The sequence below is a fragment of the Rutilus rutilus genome, assembly GCF_951802725.1.
Source record: "Rutilus rutilus genome assembly, chromosome: 13".
NCBI lineage: Eukaryota > Metazoa > Chordata > Actinopteri > Cypriniformes > Leuciscidae > Rutilus > Rutilus rutilus.
In genome coordinates this window covers 7773048-7799806 of record NC_140218.1, presented here as the reverse complement: position 1 = coordinate 7799806, position 26759 = coordinate 7773048, and the positions used below count along the sequence as shown (strand labels likewise).

Below are 26759 nucleotides of genomic sequence, written 5' to 3'. Positions count from 1 at the left end.
AATATATTATAATACATGCAGTGCTTAGCATAAGTCAACAATGCTAAAGTTGACTAAAAAGAGGAATAAAAAAAAAATCATCTTTTGGAAATTGATCTTAATGCCCTAACCCTTAATTTTTTTAAAAAATGAGGAAAACTCCAACCTTTAAGGACACCAATTTTCTTAGTGAATTAATAATGTATCATAAATAAATAAATAAAGTTCTTCCTTACAATACAGGGTGCATAAGTCAGGACACCCCTATGTTCATAAATAAACTATGTTAATATAGAGGCAGGCAGATTTTTATTTTTAAAGGCCAGTTACTTCATGGATCCAGGATCCCATGCATCCTGATGAAGTTCCCTTGGCCTCTGGAATTAAAATAGCCCCACATCATCACACACCCTTCACTATACGTAGAGATTGGCATGGAGTACTTTCCATAAGACCATCTCTCACTGCAAATCAAACCAGCTATTAGGCTAACTGAAATAAAACCATGCCAATCTCTAGGTGTGGTGAAGGGTATGAGATGATGTGGGGCCTCAGATGACGAGCTATACAATACAGAGATCTCTCGTCTCAGGGGGACATGAGGGGGGGAAGCACGGCCATTTATAAAATACTACCGGGTTTCTATACTGATAAAAAGCTTAATGCTAATCGGTGAAGTATCCCTTTAAACTGGATAAATGTGTGTGTATTTATAAAAATCTATTTGCAACATGACTACAACCTACTGATGAAATACAGCATTTGAAAGATCCAGCTTATTTCCCTTGTATCCTATTTCTCTTTTTCCTGTGCATCTTGTAATTGTGGCGTACCTGTCAACATTGGGATTAGAAAATAAGGAAAATTTGATCCCTAAACCTACCCGTCATTGTGACCCTAACCAATGAAATGCTCCAGGGCGGGACTTCCGCTTAAGAAATACAGCAAAATATTTAAACGGGATGATAGCGGGATAGCAAGGTAAAATACGAGAGAATCCCGGGAAAAACGGGATGGTTGACAGGTATGAATTGTGGACCTTGATGAGAATGGTCCGGACGAGCATCGTTTCACTTAATCCTCAATGTAAGAGTGTTATATCGGAGCCGTTTCTGTCCTCTGAAAGCAGAACTTCTGAAAAACAAAACAAAACCACAATTACAGAATGTAAAACTATAGTGAATTGTAAATGTGTTGATGCTAAATTAAATGTTAAATTGGTTTCTATAAATAAAATATGGTATTTACAGTTCTCACACTTTTTACTCCTGTGAATAGTTTGCAAGGTAGTTTTTTTTTAGTGGGTCCAGAATTTTTAAATTTATATCTAGATACCTTAAAGTCTTTACTACACATTTATTGCCCGGGAAAAGCAATGTAACACACACACTGAGCATGATGTCACACTATATTGGGCAAGTTGTTAAAACAAACTTATAGGTTTTATTTTATTTTATATCCTATTATAGGCTTTTCTGATTAATTTTTTCCTCATTAAGCTAAAGTCCCCCTGTGGTGTAAATCCAGATTTTAATGTTGTTTATGTGTCTATGTGGTGTTTTTAATACGCTTTAAGATAATCCATGTGTAAATTCATAAGTCGACAGCATTGCTGAGTATTTCCTCCTTAAAACTGCAGTGAACCAAAGACAGTCTCAAAAACACGCTTTGAAATCGCTGGTGTTTCTGACGTCACAAACCAGCTTGTAACCAATCAGATCAACGTGTGATCGTCAACCAGTGGATCTCTGAGCTGAGTGAGTGAGTGGAGGCGGGGCTCATTTGCATATTCATAGAACCACCTCTAAATGAGGCAAGGGTGTCGAGTTACATTCAAGATATTTTAAAGGCACACTGTGGAGAAATTGTGTTTTTGTCAAACAGCAACCCCTAGAGTCGCTGTGGAATACTTGCACTGTCATAAATATACGATTCTATTTACACCTAGTCACATAAATGTGTTTTTGCGAAACGGATTTAAATCCGATCTTCAATTCCCGCGCTATATGCAGATTTAATGGAGTTCACGTCACCGAAAGCAACAGATATGAGCTGCATTTTATTGATCATCAGCTAAAATTTCAAAATCAAAGACCGCAATAAGATAGAGTGGTAACAGCCCTGGTAAGATCATTTCGTTTCTTTACTTTTAATGATGATGATGATGATGTGTTAAGCATCTGCGACTTACTTTCACTTTGATTTGCGATAGTTTGCACGTTGGCTTGATGAATAGATGCTCAGCTTCTCATCTGCGGTGACGCGCGTGTTCCAGTAGCATCGTCATATCTGGCAATAACATATAGCCTATAACACGCTCTCACACGTTTTTTTATTATTTATTTTTTAGCATTTTTGGGAGGAGTACAATTTACATATGTGGTTTCAACAACCAGATGCATTTACACTTGTCCAGTTTCGTCTGGAATGTGTCTCAGACCTCCTCCTGAAGTGGTTTGAGCGATCAGATTCAAATCCGTCTTGAATGCGTTTCGGAGGGCATTTACACCTGGTCTTTTCACGATCAGATAGCTATCCGATCAGAAAAAGTGGCCAGGTCTAAACACAACAGCCCCATGACAAAAACATATGCACGAAAGCCGAAAACAAACGCTGGTTGGCCTCTCACGTCCATTGACAGTATATAAACGCTCACGTCCAAATTTGAGGAAGTGGTGGGGGAAGTGACGTAAAGCAGTCGAATTTTGTAGTTCTTTTTGTGCTCTGGTTACTACCCGAACCCCGAAGTTACATAGTGCCAGTAAAAGCGATACAGACCCCGTCAGGCTATGGCAGATGTGTCATTCAACCTATTGTAAGTCGATGTACCATCACAAGGGTCTTGGAAATATATTATGAAGGTTGAAAAGTTACACGGTGTGGCTTTAAGACATGAAGAATTGTTTTCACAGGAAAAAAACATTTAAATATCAATTAAATTTAAATGTCATTTTGGTGATCAAAGATGAGTTTTAAGGGATAAAATTATTGACTTCAGAGGGACTTTAACACAGAATTAATGAAACATTCATTACTTTATTAAAGTTCTTTCATGGGTGATTTTGATTGACTTTTTTGTCAATCCAAAAAAAAAAAAAAAAAAAATTATATATATATACAGTGCTATGCATAAGTGAATACACCCATGCTAAAGTTGAATAAAAAATCATATTTTGGAAATTGAACTTAATGCCTTAAAGGAGTCATAATGTTGTTTTAACTTTGGTACCCAATGCTCTATTATAGTCTTTCAGGCACTTCTAAAAAAGAAAAGTGGAAAAAAAATCAACACAGAGCCCCTCAGACCCTTATTTCTAAAGGCATTATTGTCTCGCGAGATCTGATGCGATGTTTTGGCTGTCGTGGACGGTCATTATAATAATGCAAATGAGGGGCGCGTTGATTGGTTGCAGGAAGGAGGGGGGTTGAGCATCATTACAAACTGACATGGCGCAAGTTGTCAATGAACCCGACCCGGCCGCGACATATGGGATTCAACCGTACATGTTTGAGCCGGACTCTGAACCAGAGCTGGAAAGGGAAGATGTAGAGTTGTTGGATGCACGTCTACATCAAGATGTCTCTGAATGGTAAAGACAATCATTTTGACTGAGACATACATTAACATCAGTTCGAGCAAAAACGTGTGTTGCTATTTTCTCCCACATAAATTTACCTTTTATTTAATGTAGATTACATTAACGGAGATGTAGTTTTTTTTTTAATCAGCTTACAGTGGTTTTGAGATTTTTACTATCATGTGGTGTTTTTGCCTTGTTTCACGTTGTGGTTATTTAGACATTCAATATGTTTCTTCTTTAGACATGCAACATGATGTTATACTTGCATTTAAACAGTTTTAGCCACTGAGCGTGGACTCCTGTACCGTCACTACTGTAGCTGCTAGTGTAAAACAAAGTGGAAAGATGTGGCTAGCATTCGTAGAGTCCATTCCCCGTGTTTACCTCGAAGGTAACGTTACATACAATAGCCGCATTAGCAGTTAGCTGCTATTTGTTAACCACAGTAGAGCAATAAAAACACAGTCTTACCTTTTCAATTTCTGGCAAGTCCCTGATGGTTGGGATGGCACCTTTTCCCAAACGGAGCTTCGAGGCCAAGTTCGCCTGATATTGCCCCAAATTTGTAAAAGATTCCGGTGTAAAATGTTTAGCACACACACCTAACGATACGCCACTTGAAAGAGTTGTTGGGACAGCGTCATTAAAAATGAATTTCCTCCACTGTTCCCTGATAGTTTCGTCCGTTTTTGGTAGATAAAACACATTTGCATGTTGTTTGTGGCAGTCACCCACAGAGCATCTCAAGTGTAGGCTACACTCGGTTTCTCCATCTTTCTCGAGTCGACTAAACTGAATCTGAGGGGGAGAGGGGGAGAGGGGCGGGCTTCCCGCGGCATAGGTTTGCGGTGTCCATATTTGGTATATCCTCCCCCGTCTTGACGTCAAGAGGGGGAAGAAATCAAAATCTCGTTTTTTCGTGCGCGTGCACGTGGCCTATTTTACAAACCCTGAGGTAAACAAACGCTTCACTTTTAAATATCGGCTTCCCGGCCAGTGTACAATCATTATGCAATCATAACATACATTGATTCTCGTGGAAAAGTGAAATTTCTACATTATGACTCCTTTAATTTAAAAAATTAGGAAAAATCCAACCTATAAGGACACCAATTTTCTTTGTGAATGAATAATGTATCGTAAATAAATAAATGTTCTTCCTTAAAATACAGGGTGCATAAGTTTGTACACCCCTATGTTAAATTCCCATAGAGGCAGGCAGATTTTTTTTTTTTTTTTTTTTTAGGATACTATGCATCCTGATAAAGTTCCCTTGGCCTTTGGAATTAAAATAGCCCCACATCATCACATAGCCTTCACCATACCTAGAGATTGGCATGGGGTACTTTCCATAAGATCATCTCTCAATGCAAATCAAACTAGCTTTTAGGCTAACCATGCCAATCTCTAGGTATGGTGAAGTCTATGTGATGATGTGGGGCTATTTTAATTCCAAAGGCCAAGGGAACTTTATCAGGATACATAGTATCCTAAAATTAAAAAAAAAAAAAAATACTTAAAAATAAAAATCTGCCTGCCTCTATGGGAATTTGACATAGGGGTGTACACACTTATGCACCATGTATTTTAAGGAAGAACATTTATTTATTTACGATACATTATTCATTCACAAAGAAAATTGGTGTCCTTAAAGGTTGGATTTTTCCTCATTTTTTAAATTAAGGCATTAAGTTCAATTTCCAAAATATGATTTTTTATTCCTCTTTTTAGTCAACTTTAGCATGGGTGTATTAACTTATGCATAGCACTGTATATACACACACATCTTTTTTTTTTTATCCTAATTACATGTCCCAATATAAATATTATGAGACTTACCTTGTTGTTTAAACGAATGACCAACAAGAGGACAGCTGCTAGTATAAATACTGCAATTACAGGGAGTAACCAAGTTAAGATGGACTGTTGTGGAACCTCTGTAAAGAATGGCAAAAACAGGAAAAAACACAACTTAAGTAGTTCACACAGGACATCAGATATACCTCAATAGCTCAGAATAGTCATACAGCATTTTTGTTTGCAGTGAGGACAGTAGCATTTATTCTTGACACCTTTAGTTCAGTCGTCACCTAATGTAAAAATGAAGGACACAACTAAGGCCAACATGTTACAAGTGCAGGAATAACAATATTACTGTAACATACTGACCAACTTTAAGAATCAAGGTCCGGACATACGTATGTCCATTGAGAACGACTGTGTATGTGCCAGAGTTACTGACGTTGACATTCGGGATGATGAGAGACAAACACTCTGAGTATATTTGAAACTGGCACACCAGTTTTGGGAGGTTGTGACATGTCCCGTTATCGCAGAAATATTCAGCACTTAATTCTCCTCCATGGAACGCCATCAGCTGGTCATGCTTATCCAGTGCAGAAACGTTTAAAACGGGTTCGTTCACAGTCGCTCCCTGTTGAACGGTCTTCTCAGTCGTGGGAACATCAGAGCTTGTACAGCCGGCCAGTGCAAGTAACAGTGCAGCTGAAAAGGTGTAGAACATATATTACTTTAAACATCATATGCATTTAATTCATTCTTATTCACAACTTCTTTTTGAGCTTCCTTATACTTAACCCTTTCTATTATTTTATACATTTTATTTAATTGATCTGATTTCATCATTTATTTTCTATATTGCCTATTTCTGTACTGTAGAAATTTTTTTTTTGCCTTTAAAAAAATCAATGACCAATTCTTAGGGTGGCGAAAAGTGTCCCTGAATTTCTACAACTGAAATCAGTCAAATCACTGTATGTGGAATTGCGCATACCATGGGAATAAACATATTGTTGTAAAGTTTAGGTATTGGGTGGATTAATGGATGTAGAATAAGGCATTAATATGTGGTTTATAAGTACTAATAAACAGCCAATATGCAAGCTAATAAGCAACAAGTTCAAAATGAGAATTGTTCCCCATACTAAAGTGTTACCATTATTTTTTTTAGCATATACGCATCAACAATTGATATTAACATTGAATCTTTTAAATAATCAAGGTCACTTGAAACAAACATTGTGATCTTAAAGCCTGCATTGGAGAAGGCAGTAATAGGTTATATTTTGGGTGTATCAATATCAGGCCAAAGTAATAGATGATTTGTTCTGCTTTTTAACATTTGTGGTATTAACATGTTTTCATTTTTGTTTACATTATTTTGATTTATTCTCATTAGGTGCATGTCATAGCATGAAGACTAAAGGGTGGTGTGAACTTTTGCTCATGTTTTATGGGCTGTTAAGCAATACATGGTTTAACTATTATGGTTTAATTATTATGAAGTGATAGCCTACATATGATCATATATACAAGAAATATACAAAGGTGCTGTTTCAGTTTAATTAGTGGGCTATATAATCATTTGTCTGACGTGAAACAAGTAGAAATCATCAAACGCATATCAGCGTGTCAAAAACCTCCGTGAAGTTGGCACCCCATAAAACGAAATAATTTCCAAAACTATGCCATTCGTTTGTGCTGCGTTTGTGCTGATTTGTGCCGCAAAAACGAACGTTTGTGCTGGTTTGGTGTTTGAGATATTGAACATTATTTTTTGGGTTGTGTGACGTCACTCTCCACCCCATGTCCTTCAAATCGCTCCAAACCGGTGTCATTCGTTTGTGCTCGGTTTGTGCTGGTTTGTGCCGTCAAAACAAACACTGTATCTGTTTTCCTTTCGCAGATATAACAAATTTAATTCGGGAGCTGTGACGTCACTCTCCACCCCACCTCATCTGAATCGCACCAAACCGGTGTCGTTCGTTTGTGCTCGGTTTGTGCTGGTTTGTGCCGTTGAAAGAAACACTGTATCTGTTTTCCTCTCGCAGATATAACAAATTTAATTCGGGAGCTGTGACGTCACTCTCCACCCCACCTCATCTGAATCGCACCAAACCGGTGTCGTTCGTTTGTGCTCGATTTGTGCTGGTTTGTGCCGTTGAAAGAAACACTGCAACTACGATCCCCTCTTAAACATAAAAAAATAAACTTTTTAAGTAGGCCTAGGCTACAGTTACATAACTGTCCACCCCATATGGTCCAAATCGTTGCAAAACTGTGCCGCTCGTTTGTGCTCGATTTGTGCCGGTTTGTGCCGTTACGATGAACATTGTATCTTTTTCCCCTCCTTAGAAATAACACATTGGATTCGGGACAGTGACGTCACTCTCCACCCCATGCCGTCCAAATCGCCAAAAACCGGTGCTTTTTGTTTGTGCTCGATTTGTGCTGTTTTGTGCCGTAGAAATAACCATCATAAATGATTTAATTCTTTAGACATCACAAAATCTTTGGAGGAGTAGTGACGTCACGCAAGCAAGCAAGCCGCGCTCTCCATCCATCTCATCTACAAACCTGTCCGGTTCGTTTGTGCTCGCACAGGGCAGCTGTCAGTTCTTTTCTTTAGATATGGGAATGTTTTATTTTAGATTTGTGCTATTGACATTTGGTCTTTATATAATCATCAATGCACTATGATATGTAATGTAGGCTACTATGATATGTAATGTACTTTCACTACTCTGGCTGTAAGCTACGTGTGACTGATGCTTAATTTTGTATTAAAATAAAATAAAATAACCAAAAAAAAAAAAAATTATATATATATATATATATATATATATATATATATATATATATATATATAAATATAAAAATTGTGTGGTGTCTTAAGTTTTCTGAATACTTTTAACTGCTTACAGAGCCGGTTTGTGCTGTAAAAAGTTTCGTTTGTGCTGCTTCGGTTTTTTAGATATTAAAATAATATTTTTTGGTCATTCTGAGGTCCAAAATTCACCCAAAATAGTCTCGTTCGTTTGTACTTCGTTTGTGCTGGTTTGTGCCGGTACAAATTTAGCCTACTTTGTGCTGCGTTGGGCTTTAAATATTAGACATTAAATTATTGTTGATGACGTCACCAGTCCCTCACATGCTCCAAATTTACCCAAAATAATCTCTTTCGTTTGTGCTGGTTTGTGCCGGTACAATTTTCGTTTGTGCTGCATCGGCCTTTAAAATATTAGACAATGACGTCACCAGCCCCACACGCTCCAAATGCACCCAAAATAGACGCAATCGTTTGTGCTGGTTTGTGCTGTAAAAAGTTTATTTTGTGCTGCATCGGGTTTTAAAATATTAATCATTGAATGTTTGGTCGATGACGTCACCAGCCATACCCCTTCCAACTCCAGAGTTATCCTTCCCGTCTAGATCCAGTGCTACCACATCTTCAAGTTACTATTATTTGAAGTTAACATTATAAAATACATAGACTTACACCACAAAAATAGTTGAGGATAAATTCTTTAAAATTGGGCAATTCCAGCGTAATGTGACATTTGCAAGTCAAAACTTGAAATATAAATTATCAGAAAATGCACTTAATACCAATTGAAACGTCTGTTTATATATCCATAGGCATAGGCTACTCCCTTAATAAAGGAGTCCAGACATTAGAAAAATAGCAGTCATGCGTTTTATATTGAGGGAAATAGTCTAGACTTGCATGTGCATTACATTTTTCTAATTCTATGAAGTACACTGCACAAACCAAAAGTAATATACCCACCGGACGAAGAAGCGTTGGCTCTCCGCAGAACATAAATTATTGATTTTATTTTATTTTTCGTGTTTGCATATAGGAAAAAACAATGTTATGGACGGCACAGTTCTCCGTTACGGTGACCGCTCTGAAAGCGGCACTAAAAGACTGCTTTAAAACTTCCACAGATACCTCAAACAGAAAGCACAAAGCCTTTCTTTAAGGTGAAATTCGTTTTGTATTAATTGTATCTTAATTTTAAGCAATGTTTCATCAACCAATTGCCAGGATAATAGGCAAAATAAGAAGTAAATAGGCCTATATCAGACAATAATCAGGACATGGAGGCGCCGGCGACTGAACTGCAGCTGGTCTCATAAATGAACCGAAACTCAGCGCCTACTTGCATCACAGACATGTCTACTTTTAAACAGAACAATTAAAAACGAAAGAAAACAGACTGCTCTCTGCCTATGTATGAAGTGCATTTCTCTGTGGCGCGTTCACGAAGATGCAGGTGTGGGGCTGAAGTCACCGTCTATAATTCGCTTTCATTCAGTGTCTAATATTTTAAAGGCCGATGCAGCACAAACGAAAATTGTACCGGCACAAACCAGCACAAACGAATGAGACTATTTTGGGTAAATTTGGAGCATGTGGGGGACTGGTGACGTCATCAACAATAATTTAATGTCTAATATTTAAAGCCCGACGCAGCACAAAGTAAATTTGTACCGACACAAACCAGCACAAACGAAGTACAAACGAACGAGACTATTTTGGGTGAATTTTGGACCTCAGAATGACCAAAAAATATTATTTTAATATCTAAAAAACCGAAGCAGCACAAACGAAATTTTTTACAGCACAAACCGGCTCTGTAAGCAGTTAAAAGTATTCAGAAAACTTAAGACACCACACAATTTTTATATTTATATATATATATATATATATATATATAAATTTTTTTTTTTTTGGTTATTTTATTTTATTTTAATACAAAATTAAGCATCAGTCACACGTAGCTTACAGCCAGAGTAGTGAAAGTACATTACATATCATAGTAGCCTACATTACATATCATAGTGCATTGATGATTATATAAAGACCAAATGTCAATAGCACAAATCTAAAATAAAACATTCCCATATCTAAAGAAAAGAACTGACAGCTGCCCTGTGCGAGCACAAACGAACCGGACAGGTTTGTAGATGAGATGGATGGAGAGCGCGGCTTGCTTGCTTGCGTGACGTCACTACTCCTCCAAAGATTTTGTGATGTCTAAAGAATTAAATCATTTATGATGGTTATTTCTACGGCACAAAACAGCACAAATCGAGCACAAACAAAAAGCACCGGTTTTTGGCGATTTGGACGGCATGGGGTGGAGAGTGACGTCACTGTCCCGAATCCAATGTGTTATTTCTAAGGAGGGGAAAAAGATACAATGTTCATCGTAACGGCACAAACCGGCACAAATCGAGCACAAACGAGCGGCACAGTTTTGCAACGATTTGGACCATATGGGGTGGACAGTTATGTAACTGTAGCCTAGGCCTACTTAAAAAGTTTATTTTTTTATGTTTAAGAGGGGATCGTAGTTGCAGTGTTTCTTTCAACGGCACAAACCAGCACAAATCGAGCACAAACGAACGACACCGGTTTGGTGCGATTCAGATGAGGTGGGGTGGAGAGTGACGTCACAGCTCCCGAATTAAATTTGTTATATCTGCGAGAGGAAAACAGATACAGTGTTTGTTTCAACGGCACAAACCAGCACAAACCGAGCACAAACGAACGACACCGGTTTGGTGCGATTCAGATGAGGTGGGGTGGAGAGTGACGTCACAGCTCCCGAATTAAATTTGTTATATCTGCGAAAGGAAAACAGATACAGTGTTTGTTTTGACGGCACAAACCAGCACAAACCGAGCACAAACGAACGACACCGGTTTGGTGCGATTCAGATGAGGTGGGGTGGAGAGTGACGTCACAGCTCCCGAATTAAATTTGTTATATCTGCGAAAGGAAAACAGATACAGTGTTTGTTTTGACGGCACAAACCAGCACAAACCGAGCACAAACGAATGACACCGGTTTGGAGCGATTTGAAGGACATGGGGTGGAGAGTGACGTCACACAACCCAAAAAATAATGTTCAATATCTCAAACACCAAACCAGCACAAACGTTCGTTTTTGCGGCACAAATCAGCACAAACGCAGCACAAACGAATGGCATAGTTTTGGAAATTATTTCGTTTTATGGGGTGCCAACTTCACGGAGGTGTTTCACCTGGCATATGAAGAAGAAAAAAAATCAGCTCACACAATTTCTTTTCTTTTTTTTTGTTATTATTTTTTTATTCACACATCATTTTACAACCAGGTCTACGATCTGTATTAGTAATTGCAGTTGTACTGTAGTTAAAATCCACTATTTTCAATCTCAGGGATCTTGTGCAAACAGCAGCTGCAGGGTATCAGATCTGAGGTGAACGTAATGACCGAGAACGATGATTTATATAAAATCCTGGCCGTGATCTGGTAATCTTAAGAAATCACAATCTCCGCGGATATTTAAAAAAAAAGATAAAACTGCAATTTTCGGCTTCATTTTAAGGCAGCGCTCATGCGAAACCATAGATATATACACGATGCGAAACGAGCAAGCATTTATTTGTAAACAGTAACTTTCTCCATTTTCGATTTCTGTCAGCTGAGCTCATTTCCGGTTTTGAGGTTGCGATCCGATGGCATGTGACGTCACGTCTGATTTTGAAGGCTGCGTACGTCATCAATGATGTCTTATTTAAGAAAAGTAACAGTAATAAAATTGACTGTTATTCACCGTGAGGTGTAAAATAATGTAAATTATTTCTTTCTTTGAAATCCGACGGTTATTCACTTTTTTTTTAAATGAGACAGCCTCGATGACGTCTGCAACCTTTACACACGCCGGAGGACACAGCCTTTAAATGCAGCACGTGAGTGTTTGCAACCAGCACTCCTGTTTTCAAATAATCGGCGCTTCTTTCATAGAGCACATGGTTGCTAGATTGCAATTATTACACTGAGTAAAAGTTGAACACGTGTTCTTTTAACAGAAAAGCTCTAGTTGGGGGATTTAAGTTCTTGAAATCTGGCTGCCCTAAGCATGACAGCTCGTAGCGGCTTTGTTAAAAACAGTCTGTAATGTTTGGTCTTCTCTTTTATTCAACAAAAACAAAGAGTGTTTTTGTTTTTAACTACATTTTAGTCAACGATATTGCATGTTGATATAGTCACAGTTAGCGTTTATTATGGTGTCGTCATCGTCTTTTTCAGTAATGGAAAAAGCCTGGTCGTCATATTGCGTCATACGAAATGAACAGTAGTTTGAATTGAAATATGCCAATTGAAGAGGCTGAAACACATTTGTCGTGCAATTCTGAAATGTAATAACGTCTTACCTCGAATACATATCATAGTGACCCAATTGCGTTGAAACAGCTCCCGGAATCGATTAGAGACACAGCTCGCTCGTGAGGCTCTTGCATGCTCTGCCTAAACTGCGAAGTCATGAGACCATGAGTCACACTCACAGACAGTAAAAAAAAAGAAAAAAATAGGTCACACTCCACGTGTATCCTGCAAACACAATACGGATGTGTGAAGAACTGTTTGTTGTTGTGCCCCATCGTCTTCTCTTATCTGCAACATTTGATATAGACATGGACATTAATGTAGACACAATGGTTTCTCAGCTTAACAATGAGTCAGATTTTGAATTAGTTAATAAGAATAATACAACCTCTGACAGAAAGTATGGTATCACCTCGCCCAGCTTTTTTACCTTATGGCAAACAAACAAAAATCACTGATATCTGACGCACACAAGAAGGTTTTGCTCAATAGTTGAACATTCTGGCTTCATGAAACATACCTTAAACAAAATCACTTACTTTAATATTATTAATGGCATGTCTTTTCCCACTAATTTCCCAGATAAAGTAGAGCAAAAAAGGATGGAATCACTTAATGTTAAGGGAAAAAAACTCTGTGGGGAGTTGTGGTGGTGAGGCAGAAGTTCTGGTCAGACTGGTTCTGTCTGGTCTGGTGGGGATTGCCACTGTCGTCTTTCTGGTTGATCACATAAGATGTTTCACAGCCCTAAGAGGAGCTCGATCTTCCGTGTGATGATGATGATGATGATGACACAAATCTGTGCGGAATCACGTGACCAGTGTATTCTTATTTTAAGTGATGCATATCGCCATTCTCACAGAGTCACTTCTACTAATCTCTTCTTTATGCACAAAATAAATCATTATTATAATATCAATCATAATATTATATAGGATTCTTCTAGTCTGACCTTGATTGTAAAATATTACAAAATATAAAATACACACAGCAAGTTAAAGTGTACAAATAAAGAAAGGTTTTATAAATAAGCAGTTTATTATGTGTACTGCAGTGAAAAAAGTGACGTAGAAACAATTTTTACAATCAAATACTTAAAAATACATTCAATACTTTAATGGTTTCCACCTTGGATAGGAAAATAAGGCTCATGTTTTACAAAGCAGCACCAAATTTAAGACACACCTCTCTTGATATGAAACTGTAGGTTGTAACAGTCTTTTAAATGTTTCATTGTGAAAAAGAAAAAAAATACTACAATTGTTTTTAATAATAATATAGAAAAAAGGAGATGTGACTTTAAAAGGGTCATATCACCACAGAATATTTGAGAGCGCCTGTGCAATGGCCTCATACAGCTTTCAGGCACTTATAGGCAGATTTGTAGTTTATATTGAATGTAGTTTTGTTGTAGACTAAAGATTGCTAACGGTTAATGAGCAACACTATTGCAACCTGGCACATGAAATCAACTGACTTGCAGAGACATATCAACTATTCTACAAGAACTTAAAATGTGGTTCATCCAACCAGACTTTAGAGTCTGAAGAAATGTTTTAGGGGAATTTAGTTTGAACTTCAAATTATATTGTGTATATAGCATGCTTTGCTGTAACATGGAAATTATAATGTATGGATTTAAGATCAATCTTTGGTCTAAATGCATTATGTTCAAAATAAAAAAAGAAAAGAAAATCAAATGAGATGAAGTGTGCTTAATTTGATAAGTTCTAAAACGTGAGAAGCCATTTTATTCAGCTTATTTCAGGTTATGAAATAGAAGTGCAAATTTTCTGCCAAAAATAAATATATGATTATACATATACTGTAAGTGTATAAGGGAGCAGCTGAAGGAGAGAGAGAGAATTATAAAGCTTGCAGATGACAATGTGTTGAAACGATCGCCGTTCACACGGATTCATGAAAACGACTAAAGGCTGTATTCTGCTGCCGGGACATTAACGGAGATATCCCTTTGTAAAGAAACACTACGTGCCTATATAGATTTTGGTAGACATGTGGTTCTTTTCAAAAGCCACTTAAATGGATGAATGTGTGTGTTTATAAAAATCTATTTGCTACATGACTACAACCTTCTGATTAAATACAGCATTTGAAAGGTCCAGCTTATTTCCCTCGTATCCTATTTCTCATTTTCCTGTGCATCTTGTAATTGTGGATCTTGATGAGAATGGTCCGGACGAGCATCATTTCACTTAATGCTTAGTGTAAGAGTGTTATATCGAAGTCGTTTCTGTCCTCTGAAAGCCGAACTTCTGTAAAACAAAACAAAACCACAATTACATTACATTAATTACAATTACAGATACCTTAAAGTCTTTACTACACATTTATTGCCTAGGAAAAGCGATGTAACACACACTAGCATGATGGGCTTGTTATTACAACGAACCGGGTCATTTAAAAGCCTGTTTTTAGGCTTTCCTCAATTTAACACAATTAATGAAACTGAAAATGTAAAAGGTGACATGCAGAAATATCTCAAACCATTGCTTTTGTCCTACAAATATGGTAATAATAAATTGTACTTTGTATTGTAAAAAGCCTAAAAAATTAAAACACTTGACACCTTGACTAATCCTAAGTACATGTCCCAACATGAATATCATGAGACTTACCTAGTAGATTGAACAAATGACCAAGAAGAGGCCAACGAGCTGAACTACAGGTCCTGCAGTTACCGGGGGTGAGATTGAGCATTGTTGAACCTCTGTAAAGGATGGCAAAAACAGGACAGCTTTAGTTCAGTCGTCACCCAATGTAAAAATGAAGGACACAACTAAGGCCAACATGTTACAAGCGCAGGAATGACTCACATCAGTTTTGACTCACAATATTACTGTAACATACTGACCTTCAACTGTAAGCATCAAGTTCAGGACATCCTCTAATCCATTGTGAACGACTTTGTATGTGCCAGAGTTATTGACGTTGACATTCGGGATGATGAGCCACAAATACTCTGATGAAACTTGAAACTGGCACACCAATTCTGGGTTGTTGTTACATATCCCATTATCGCAGAAATATTGAGCACTTAATTCTTCTTCATGGAACGCCATCAGCTGGTCATGCTTATCCAGTGCAGAAACGTTTAAAACAGGTTCGTTCACGGTCGCTCCCTGTTGAACAGTCTTCACAGTCGTGGGAACATCAGAGCTTGTACAGCCGGCCAGAAAGAGTAACAGTGCAGCTGTAAAGGTATAGAACATATATTACTTTAAACAACAGATGCATTTAAAGGATTAGTTCACTTCAGAATTAAAATTTCCTGATAATTTACTCTCCTCCACATCATCCAAGATGTTCATGTCTTTCTTTCGCCAGTCGAAAAGAAATTAAGGTTTTTGATATACAGTATTTCCATATAATGGACTTCAATGGGGTCCAACGGGTTGAAGGTCCAAATGTGCGTTTCGATGCAGCTGCAAAGTCTCGACACGATCCCAGCCGAGGAATAAGAGTCTTATCTTGCCAAACCATCGACATTTTATAAATAATTAACATATATATACTTTTTAAACACAAATGCTCGTCTTGCTCTAGCTCTGCGATGCCCCACATATTACGTAATCACGCTGAAAGATCATGCGTGTTCCGGTTAAAAGATGTAGGGTAGGGTGAAAAACTCCATCTCATTTTCTCCTCCAACTTCAAAATCGTCCGACAAATCATTTTACATTTAATTTTTTTATTTAATTTTTTGTAAATGGCATTTGACTTTGCACGTTACCTTTGTAAACACTGGGTCGGTACTTTAGCCTACGTCACGACGAGTGACCTTTCAACGTGATTACGTAATGTGTGGCGCATCACAGCTAGTGCAAGACGAGCATTTGTGGTTAAAGTATATAGGCCTACATGTTTATTTATTTTTTATAAAACGGCGGAACTAATGCCTCGTTTCCACTGAGCGGAGCGGTACGGTACGGGACAGTACGGTACGGTTCGGGTCTGTTAACCATGATCTGGCTAGCGTTTCCACTGCCAACAGTACCCTTACTTGATAGGCGTGGTGTTTCGATCGACGTCATTTTCGCGCGAAGAAGAACTACAATGGATGACATGCAGCAGATCTCGACATGTTTGTCACAAGAAGACAAGCGCCGACATTAGGCTTTTCTCAATATCAAGTACGCAAAGTTTGTACTTGCCATGTGCGACTCCTACATGCAAATGGTACAGCGCGTTCTTAAAAGCGTCACTCAGCTCGCTCTGCTACTCCGGTTCTCTTACGAGAGGTCTCTCGTACTGCGTAAGATATCTTACGCTAGGGGAAAATCCTTTTCCGCGAGATATTGAAGCCAAAAATTATCCTTAATTTTGTAATAATGCAAAACGCGTTGCAGCAGCAATGCAGACATAGGCGAGACAGCTCGTGCGCCTATTGGCTGCTCTGCGGCAACTGCAGCAGCCTATCGAGCGAGGCCTGGCGTGACGTCAGACCCAATCAGGGCACTTCGCGCCCGCTGCGTCACGTCCCGCCGAAATGGGCGTGGTCTAGGCCTATAAATATCGCTCGCAGGCAGCTATTATCTGATTTTTCATCCTTCAAGCGAAGCACACGCATCGCTGGAGCTGGATTAGAAGCCGCGCCGTCGAGAGAGAGCACCTTCAGCGGGACGAGTCACTGAAGTCGCTGGCCGCGCCGCCTTCCTGCCTTCCTGCTGCGCTTTCCGGCGCTTATATCCTTCTCTTTTATTACACTGTGTTTCTGTAAGAGCTAGCGTCTTTTTAAAGATGCCTTCCTGCGGCTCGTGCAGAGCCACACTCAGCGACGGGACCGCCACGTGATCTGCGTTTCCTGCCTGGGTGAGGAACATGCAGCTCTCGCGCTCGCTGACGGCGGATGCCCTCACTGCGAGCTGATGGCAATGGCGACTCTGAGGACTCGCCTAGCCGTCTTCACCGAGACTGCTCCCCCGCCCGTCGCGCCGTAAAAAGCGCCGTGCCCAGCGGGCCCCGGAACCCTCCCTCAGCCGCCAAAGCTCGCCGGTTCGCCCGCTTGCTTCCCCGGCTTCTTCTGTTTCGCTTCCTGACGGACAGCGGCCGCCGTCTGCCGCCGCTTCCGTTGATATCGCGGATGAGGAAGCCCTGCTGGGAGAGGATGATTCCTGCTCTATCCTGGCGTCAGGCAGTGAGGATTGGGCGGGCTCTGAGGACCCCGCACCCCCTGCCTGCACATCGTCAGGCAAGAGAGCTTCCATTGAGACGGAACTCATGCGAGTACTCGCACAGGCCGCGGCGAGCCTCGGCCTCGAGTGGTCTTCGCCTGAGCAGCCCGCTCACAACCGGCTGGATGGATTTTTCCTGCCTGGGGAGCGCGCTTCGCCTGTGTCCAGACCGGCGCCCTTTCTTCCTGAGTTACACGAAGAAGTCGCCAAGTCCTGGAGCGCCCCCTATTCTGCTAGAGTGCGTCCTGCTGTTTCTTTGGCATTCTCCGCCGTTGACGATGCCAAGAACAAAGGATACCTCTCGCTGCCGCCGGTTGAAGAGGCGATAGCGGCCCACTTATGCCCGCCCTCCGCTGGACGGCGCGCTAAGCCGGCCCTACCCTCTAAAGCTTGCCGCACGACGTCAAGCTTGCTCCACCGCGCTTTCTCCGCCGCCGGGCAAGCTGCGTCAGCGTTGCACACCATGGCAACGCTCCAGATCTTCCAGGCCGATCTCCTCCGTAAGCTGGACGAGGAAGGACCTGACGCGATCTGCGTGCCGGACTTAAGGAGTGCCACGGACCTCGCTCTTCGTGCTACTAAGTCCGCAGCACAAGCCATTGGACGGACTATGGCTTCTCTCACCGTGTCTGAGAGACATCTCTGGCTGACGCTCTCGGAAATGGCCGAGTCTGAACGCACCGCGTTCCTCGACGCCCTGCTTTCCGCTACAGGCCTCTTTGGATCCTCCGTCAAGGATTTCGCGGAGAGATTCGCAGAGGTACAGAAAGCGTCTCAGGCTATGAAGCACTTCCTCCCGAAGCGCTCCAGCTCTGCAGCAGGCCGTGCGAAACCGTCTGCTCAGAGCTCACAGCCACAGCCACCGTCCACTGCCTCCACTTCACAGCGCCGCCAGGCCAGAAGCGCGAGACCGCGCTCCCGCTCATCCGGTCGCCGCCCCGCAGGACGCGGCTCGCGACCTAGGATCACGGTGAAGCCCGAGGCCCCGAAGTCGTCCTAGCACAGCTAGGAAAACGACGGTGTTCCAGTCCCGCTGCGGCCGGACTCACACCAAAGCTATTCGCTCGTCCAGTTCCAGAAAATGTGACTGTTCCAGTGTTTTCTGCAGCCAACAAGTCGGTTCTGTCACCCGCTTGCCTTCACACAAATGCCGTTTTCACGGCTACCCAGATAAATCCCCAAAAGAGTGTATTTTCTGGTGTCCCGGCCACGGCCGATGGTGTTTCGTGTGTAGTAAGAATGCCCACTGCCCAGTGCCCATCCCTACACATAAGCACAGCCTGTCACACAGGGCTCGCGCACATAAAACCGACTCAGATCGGTTGCGCTTCAAACATGGTGAACGTGCCCACTACCCAGTGCCCACTAACACCACGTTATGCATGTCTCACGGTTTCTGTAAAAACGAAACCAACGTGCACTCGCTTCACGCAAGCGAACGATGCTTTCGGTGTGATAAATGTGCCCGCTGTCCCGCGCCCACATCCACACATAGACATGACAGTTCCCACGGGAACCGCCCAGCCCTCCCCCTCGCGGTTAACCACCGCAGAGGAGTCGAGCGCAGGCAATCTGCCCGCAGTCATCAGCGCGCCCCATGCCTCAAATGTCACGAGCGACACGCTTGTGTTACAGCACACCGAAGCTTCTCCATCGCTGAGCGAGCGGAGCGCGCTTCGTATTCGACCCCTAGCTATCCATGCAGACGCATGGGCAAAGCTACCCGGGGTCTCGAAGTGGGTGCTGAACATTATAGAAAGAGGCTATTCGCTGCAGTTTCGCCGACACCCTCGCCGCTATGTGGCGCGCGTCGAGACCATGGTAAAAACAGAAGTAGCACATCTACTTCGAGCCGAAGTGACGAAACTATTGAGCAAAGGGGCCATAGAACCTCTCTCTCAAGATCAGAGCGAGGGAGGGCTATACAGCAGATACTTCCTGGTACCGAAAAAAGACGGGGGTCTCAGACCCATACTAGATCTAAGGCAACTGAACAAAGTGCTTGTGAAGCGACAGTTCAGGATGCTCACGACCAGGCAAATCCTTGTGCAGATTCGCCAAGGAGATTGGTTTGTGTCAATAGATCTGAAAGACGCGTATTTTCAAATACAGATAGCGTCACGTCACAGGCGATATTTGAGATTCGCCTTCGAGGGCCAGGCATATCAGTACACAGTCCTGCCGTTCGGTTTGTCCCTAGCACCCCGTACATTTACGAAGTGCATGGATGCGGCGCTCGCACCCCTCAGAATGAGAGGCATGCGAGTGCTGAACTATTTGGACGATTGGCTGATTCTAGCGCAATCTCGCGCAGTGCTCATAGAACACACGACCATTTTACTCGATCACCTCGAGGATTTGGGTCTGAGTGTCAATTGGGCAAAGAGCTCCCTGTCACCCAGTCAGAAAATATCTTTCCTGGGCACAGAACTGGACTCACTATCCATGATAGCGCGACTATCACAACAGCGCGCGGTAGACATTCGACGCACAGCGAACTCTTTTCGCTGCGGCGCGTTTGTCCCGCTCAAGAAATTTCAGAAGATGCTAGGTCTCATGGCCTCAGCATCGTCAGTGCTCCAGCTGGGTCTGCTCCGCATGCGCCCGCTGCAGTTTTGGCTGAAAGCGCGAGTCCCACGCGAAGCGTGGGCACCCGGTTTGCTTCGCCTCAGGGTCAATCAGAAATGCGTTACAGCTCTGAAACCCTGGAAAGCGAACGACTGGTACCAATCAGGTGTAAGCCTGGGGACTTCCTCGAGGGTGAAAGTGGTGTCCACGGACGAGTCCACCTCGGGATGGGGAGCGCTGCTCGAGGGCAGACCGTTCTTCGGCCAGTGGTCAGAACGGGAGAAGCTCCTGCACATAAACTGCCTCGAAATGCTGGCAGTAGACAACGCGCTGACGCGTTTTTGTCCCCAAATAAAAGGTCACCACGTCTTGGTCCGTTCGGACAACATGTCTGTGGTGTCCTACATAAATCGCCAGGGCGGCATCAGATCCGAGAAACTGTACAGGCTGGCAGAACGCCTCCTGGTATGGGCTCAGTGCAACCTGCGCTCGCTCAGAGCAGCGCACGTGCCAGGGATCTTAAATTTAGGACCGGACAGACTGTCCAGGAACAATGTTCCGGCAGGCGAATGGTCTCTACACCCACAGACAGTCCAACTGCTGTGGAAGAAATTCGGCAGAGCGGAAGTGGACCTGTTTGCGTCTCAAGAAAACGCTCACTGTCAAGAATTTTTCTCCAAGAGCAGGAGCGCGCTGGCCCATGTGTGGCCCCGCCGCCCGCTCTATGCTTTTCCCCCCGTCTCTCTCCTGCCTCAGGTGATAGAACGGATCAGGGAAGAAGGATGCTCAGTACTGCTGGTAGCACCGTTCTGGAAAAACCAACCTTGGTTTCCAGCCGTGATGCAGTTAGCAAGTACTGCCCCGTGGCCAGTACCAGTGAGGAGAGATCTCCTCTCACAGGCCCGCGGCTCGATCTGGCATCCTCACCCGGAACTATGGTCCCTTCATGTCTGGGCCATCAACGGGTACATGTTGGACTCCCTAAAGGAGTATTAAACACGATCACGCAGGCTAGAGCTCCGTCTACAAGACGACTCTATTCTTCGAAATGGTCAGTGTTTTCGGGCTGGTGCACAGCCCGTGGTGTGTCACCCACAAACTGTGATGTGACGGAGGTGCTTTCCTTCCTACAAGAGCTGTTGGATGGGGGCAGGGCCCCCTCCACGCTCAAAGTTTATGTGGCGGCTATAGCAGCGTTCTCAGAAACAACGCTTGGTCAGTCAATAGGAAGGAACGATTTAGTCATCCGCTTCCTTAGAGGAGCTAAGAGACTGAATCCTCCCAGACCTCCCTCAGTCCCCGTATGGGACCTTTCTACGGTTCTGGAAGCCATGAAAGGTGCGCCATTTGAGCCTTTACAGTCAATCGATTTGAAACACCTGTCTTTCAAAACGGTGTTTTTGCTGGCTCTCGCTTCAGTGAAGCGCATAGGGGATCTGCACGCGCTCTCTGTGAGCGCGGCGTGCATGGAGTTTGGGCCCAATGACTCAAAAGTTATACTCAAACCTAAGCACGGTTATGTTCCAAAATCCCTCAACACACCGTTTAGGGCGCAGATTATCTCTCTGTCAGCCCTGCCGGTCCCTGATGAGGAAAGAGACGCGAGCCTCCTTTGCCCAGTCAGGGCATTACGAGCTTATGTGTCTCGCTCGTCTGTTTTCAGACAGACGGAACAGCTCTTTGTTTCGTTTAGCGGACGTTCTAAGGGACTAGCCGCGTCGAAACAGAGCCTATCCAGATGGATAGTTGATGCTATAGCGCTGGCATACGCCTCCAAGGACATGCAGTGCCCTTTGGGTGTCAGAGCGCACTCCACGAGAGGCATGGCCTCTTCGTGGGCCTGGTCAAGTGGGATTGCCTTGCAAGATATTTGTATGGCGGCAGGCTGGGCCTCCCCGTCTACATTTATAAGGTTTTATAACCTAGAGGTTCCCGCCCTGCAGGCCAGGCTGCTGTCGGTCTAAACTACCAGTATTATCTGACCTGATGCGTTCAGCTCAGAATGCTGCGTTTGCTGAGCACAGCTCAGCGTTCGACAGTATAAAGCTGGGCAAACTGTGTAAGACCCACATTTTTCCCCATCAGTTCAGGCCGTACCCCGCCCTGTCTGTATGATGAAATTCGCGTCCCATCGACACTACTTTATGTGGAAAAGTGAGGCTGCACCCCTCCTTCTTCCCGGACTCCCTGTGAGTTCACTGAGTGATTGTGCACTATATGTACCCCGGGCTTTCGCCCTTGGGTCTTTGGTGTCAGATCTCAGCATGCACGGCGTTTTACATTGGGTCCCCTAGCGTAAGATATCTTACGCAGTACGAGAGACCTCTCGTAAGAGAACGTACCCGGTTACTAACGTAACCTCGGTTCTCTCTAGAAGAGGGAACGAGTACTGCGTATCTTGCCGTGCATGCACACGCTCTGGTTGCTTCGATGATGAAAAACCAGATAATAGCTGCCTGCGAGCGATATTTATAGGCCTAGACCACGCCCATTTCGGCGGGACGTGACGCAGCGGGCGCGAAGTGCCCTGATTGGGTCTGACGTCACGCCAGGCCTCGCTCGATAGGCTGCTGCAGGTGCCACAGAGCAGCCAATAGGCGCACGAGCTGTCTCGCCTATGTCTGCATTGCTGCTGCAACGCGTTTTGCATTATTACAAAATTAAGGATAATTTTTGGCTTCAATATCTCGCGGAAAAGGATTTTCCCCTAGCGTAAGATATCTTACGCAGTACTCGTTCCCTCTTCTAGAGAGAACCGAGGTTACGTTAGTAACCGAGTACGTTATCTCTGTTAACTTACTCTGTATATACATTTTAAGCAACAATAAAACGAAATATGTTATAAAACACCACTCTGCCTCTTTTCGTTTTCATTTAAATAAATTAAACATTATAGGGACACAAATGTGGTTCATGCGCAACGCATATTGATTATTCACTGCACGTTATACGTTATTCTATTTATAACAAAACGAAATATAAAACACAACCCTAACGTTGCCTCCTTTCGTTAAAAAAAAAAAAAAAATTACACATATTCCAGGCAATATATGCGTTTGTACAAATGTTGCAATAAACATCAGTGATAATCTTGTAATAAAAAAATGACAAGAAACCATATTTCTTTTTGTAAAATTTCAGTTTTATCAATAATAGCCTATATAAAAGTTTAAGTAAAAGGTACAGGAAGCTATACAATAAGAAATAAAGCAAACAATTCAGTCAAATATCCAAATGCAGCGCTCTAGTCTAACATTACAAGTAAAGTTAAATACAAATAGCCTATAAAGTTAATATGAAACTAAACTTAGCCCTCAGCCAAAACGATTGACAGGGAACTCATTATATATTCACGAGAGCAAAGATCGCCCGTTAGGTCTACACAAGACGAATTATATCTCATGTTTAACCACTACCGTCGGAGTCGGCGACGAACGTAAGAAGACTAGCCGAGGAAAGGCTCATCCAGCCGGGAAACATGAGCGCCGAGCGCCCGCTGAACGCATGGATCTCACAACCGGGGAAAAAAAAAATCATCTTTATAAATAAACCACAGATTTGAGCTTTAAACAACTACATTCTCGCCTGAAAAACTCTTAAAATTACATTTCGTGATACAGTAACAGTAGTATTATATTAAACTGTATATTAAAAAATGGCGCTTCTTATGTTGTCATTCCCCTTGTAGCACGCGCAAGTGACGATTCTCTGTCAACCAATCAACGTCCTGCAGTAAGTCTAGCTCCACCTTTTAGTACCGTTCCACTGTGCTAGGTACCCCAATGGAAGGGTACCTAAAAAGTGGTACGGTACGGTTCGGCATTTTGGTACCATTCACAACTTTTGATAGTGGAAACGCAAATAAATGCGTACCGTTCCGTACCGTACTGCTCAGTGGAAACGAGGCATAATGGACAAACGCAATCTCATTGGCTGGCGCTCAATTACGTTTTAATTTCAGCAAATCAGTTCGAGAGAACAATGACAATGTGATTAATATTCATGAGCCAGGCAAGCTCATCAATCCTTAACGCATTGAATATTGTTATTAGTGGTGGAATTAGTAGTAGTAGTATCTTATAATAATAATAATTACTATTATATATTACTACTTTTTTTTATTATCTATTACTTTATTTTTATTGTAACAGATTAAAGTCTGAATAGAAGTTAAGGCTATAGGAATGTTGCGTTTATCATTTATGTGTGTGTAACACATTCTGTCCTTTGGGATTTGCTGTAGGCAAGAGAGAGATGGGCATGCGCATAAGATGACCATGGGTTAGATAGAGGGGCACTTCAAACAGTATATATAGCAATGATAAGATCTGTACTAGATTATGGAAGTAGATTATATCCCTGCATATGGGTTCACAGTTAGAGAAATTGGATAGAATTCAAGCACAGGCATTGATAATTTGCTGTGGAGCATATCCAACAACACCTATAGCAGCAATGCAAGTAGAGATAAATGAAATGCCGCTTAATATTAGAAGACAACAGTTAATGGCTGTGTATTGGACAAATCTTAATAGTCAGAATGAGGTACATCCAACAAGGAAAATACTAGGAATATGTTGGGAACAAGGAATGAATAAACATTAGAGTTTTGGGTGGGTGGTAGAAGAAGATATTAAGGAGATGGGGATAAACAATTATAGATGTGAACCAAGAGTAATATATCCGCATACTCCTATATGGATTATTCCTCAGCCAGATTTAACATTACTGGAGATAAGACAGAGTGAAGGAAATAATGAGATGGAAGTAATGAGAGCAAATGAGTATTTAAGAATTACGTATGGAGATAATATACAGATTTACACAGATGCTTCCAAAAAAGGAAGGAGAATAGGAGTGGCAGTCAATGTGCCAAAGTTAATGCTGAAGAAAAAAGCTCGAATTAGTGACCAGTTGTCAGTATACAGGTGAGTTGATGACTATTCTGCTCGCAGTGCAAATAATTAAGGAAAGGAAAATAAAAAATGCAGTCATATGTTCAGATTCTTCTTCGGCAATAGTCAGTATCGATAATCAAAAATCAGAATCAAGACCAGATTTAATCATGGAAATTCTTCAAAATCTCTTTGAGTTGAAACAAAGTAAAATAGAAGTACAGTTTATGTGGGTTCCAGCTCATGTGGGAATTAAAGGCAATGAGGAAGCAGGTAAATTAGCTAAACAAGCAGTAGATGAAGAGAGGGTAGAAATTGAGTTACCACATAGTATAAAATAAATTAAATCAGTAATAAAAGAGAAAGTGATTAAAAAGTGGCAACAATATTGGGATAGTGAGAGTAAAGGGAGACATTTATATGCAATACAAAAGAAAGTGGGATAAGGTAGAAAAAGAGGGAGAAATAGAAGGGAGGAAAGTATAATTACAAGACTAAGGGTGGGACATACCGGTTTGAATAAAACATTAAATTTAATATCTAAGCATCCAACAGGTTTGTGTGAGAAATGTGGACAGAGTGAAACTGTGGAACATGTGTTTATTAATTGTAATGGTTATGATGAAGAAAGAGAAGTGCTAAGAGAAGTGCTAAGAGAAGAATTATGGTAGAAATGTTAAGAGATAGGAATGTTTCTGATCCAAGCTCCACGCTACCGGATGATGGCAGTAGTAGTGCGGTTGCCAATAAAACGAAAAAGAAGGAGAAGAAGAAGAATGACCAGGGGTTTGACGCGGGAAAATATTAAAGAGTGTTTCACGAGTTCACATCTACATATAATTATTACGGTAAAGGTTATGCGTATTTGGCGTGCTGTCCGGGTGGAGGGCTCCGAGCTCGGAATTTCTGCCCGAACCCAGAGTACTCCCCCCGTTGGTAAAAGTAGATGGAACTAAAAGTGAGGAGATGGGGTGGAGGTGGGATGCTGAATAAACTGTCAAGGAACAGAGGTGGGTTCTGCTGTTATTTATATTGTCCTGAGTTGATTACTGATTGATCTCCACTTGTGCTAATTGGGTTAATTATCTGCACCTGCTCCTCCCGAACCTTGTTAATAAAACATCATTTATCGTTCATGGAACTTCTGTGTCTCGTTTTCATTACATTGGTGGCAGCGGTTTTATTTTTATTTTATTTTGTAGGTTGAATTAGTGCTTCGAAAGTGTTTCGGCGGGTGTTAAACCATTTTAGTTATCGTAACTTCTAAAGTTTATAGTTAAGGTAGCACGCGGTCAACGGATTGTCATTATGTGGTGCAAGGAGGACGAGGACAGTTTTAGTACTATGTCGCGGGACCGTGACAGGGGCCATAGAAGCGTGCGAATTGATTTGCCTTCACCTTTCTCCGGGGAGGAGAGGCAAAGCTTCGTGTGCTGGGCCAGAGACAGTTTGAAGTAGCTGCTATATCGGTCAAAGCGCTCACGGAAGGGAGTGGAGCCGCTTCATAAAAACTATGAACTGACAAGGATTTTACCTACACGTCTGTGCAACGCAGCCTTTTCTCTATGGGACAGT

General features: G+C 42.0%; 2 protein-coding genes across 2 annotated transcripts in view; one reads left to right on the top strand and one right to left on the bottom strand.

Annotated features, from left to right (window-relative positions):
• LOC311302671 (uncharacterized protein) overlaps positions 1–26759 on the top strand; it is a 382374-nt gene that overhangs the window by 95154 nt on the left and 260461 nt on the right. The gene's annotated exons all lie outside the window — the stretch shown is intronic.
• LOC311302674 (uncharacterized protein) lies at positions 798–13291 on the bottom strand. Its single transcript, XM_084428680.1, has 5 exons — positions 13066–13291; positions 12574–12956; positions 5730–6065; positions 5400–5497; positions 798–1113 (listed from the first exon to the last, which is right to left on the bottom strand). The coding sequence occupies exons 2-5, from the start codon at positions 12587–12589 to the stop codon at positions 1075–1077; spliced, it is 489 nt and encodes a 162-aa protein (XP_084284806.1). The 5' UTR covers positions 12590–12956; positions 13066–13291; the 3' UTR covers positions 798–1074.

Excerpts from the sequence above, each read along its gene's own strand:
- LOC311302674 (XM_084428680.1), bottom strand. Across the intron at positions 5,498-5,729 it reads GACCTTGATTCTTAAAGTTG|AGGTTCCACAACAGTCCATC; the intron begins GTCAGTATGTTA and ends CATTCTTTACAG. Across the intron at positions 1,114-5,399 it reads TCATTCGTTTAAACAACAAG|AAGTTCTGCTTTCAGAGGAC; the intron begins GTAAGTCTCATA and ends TTTGTTTTTCAG.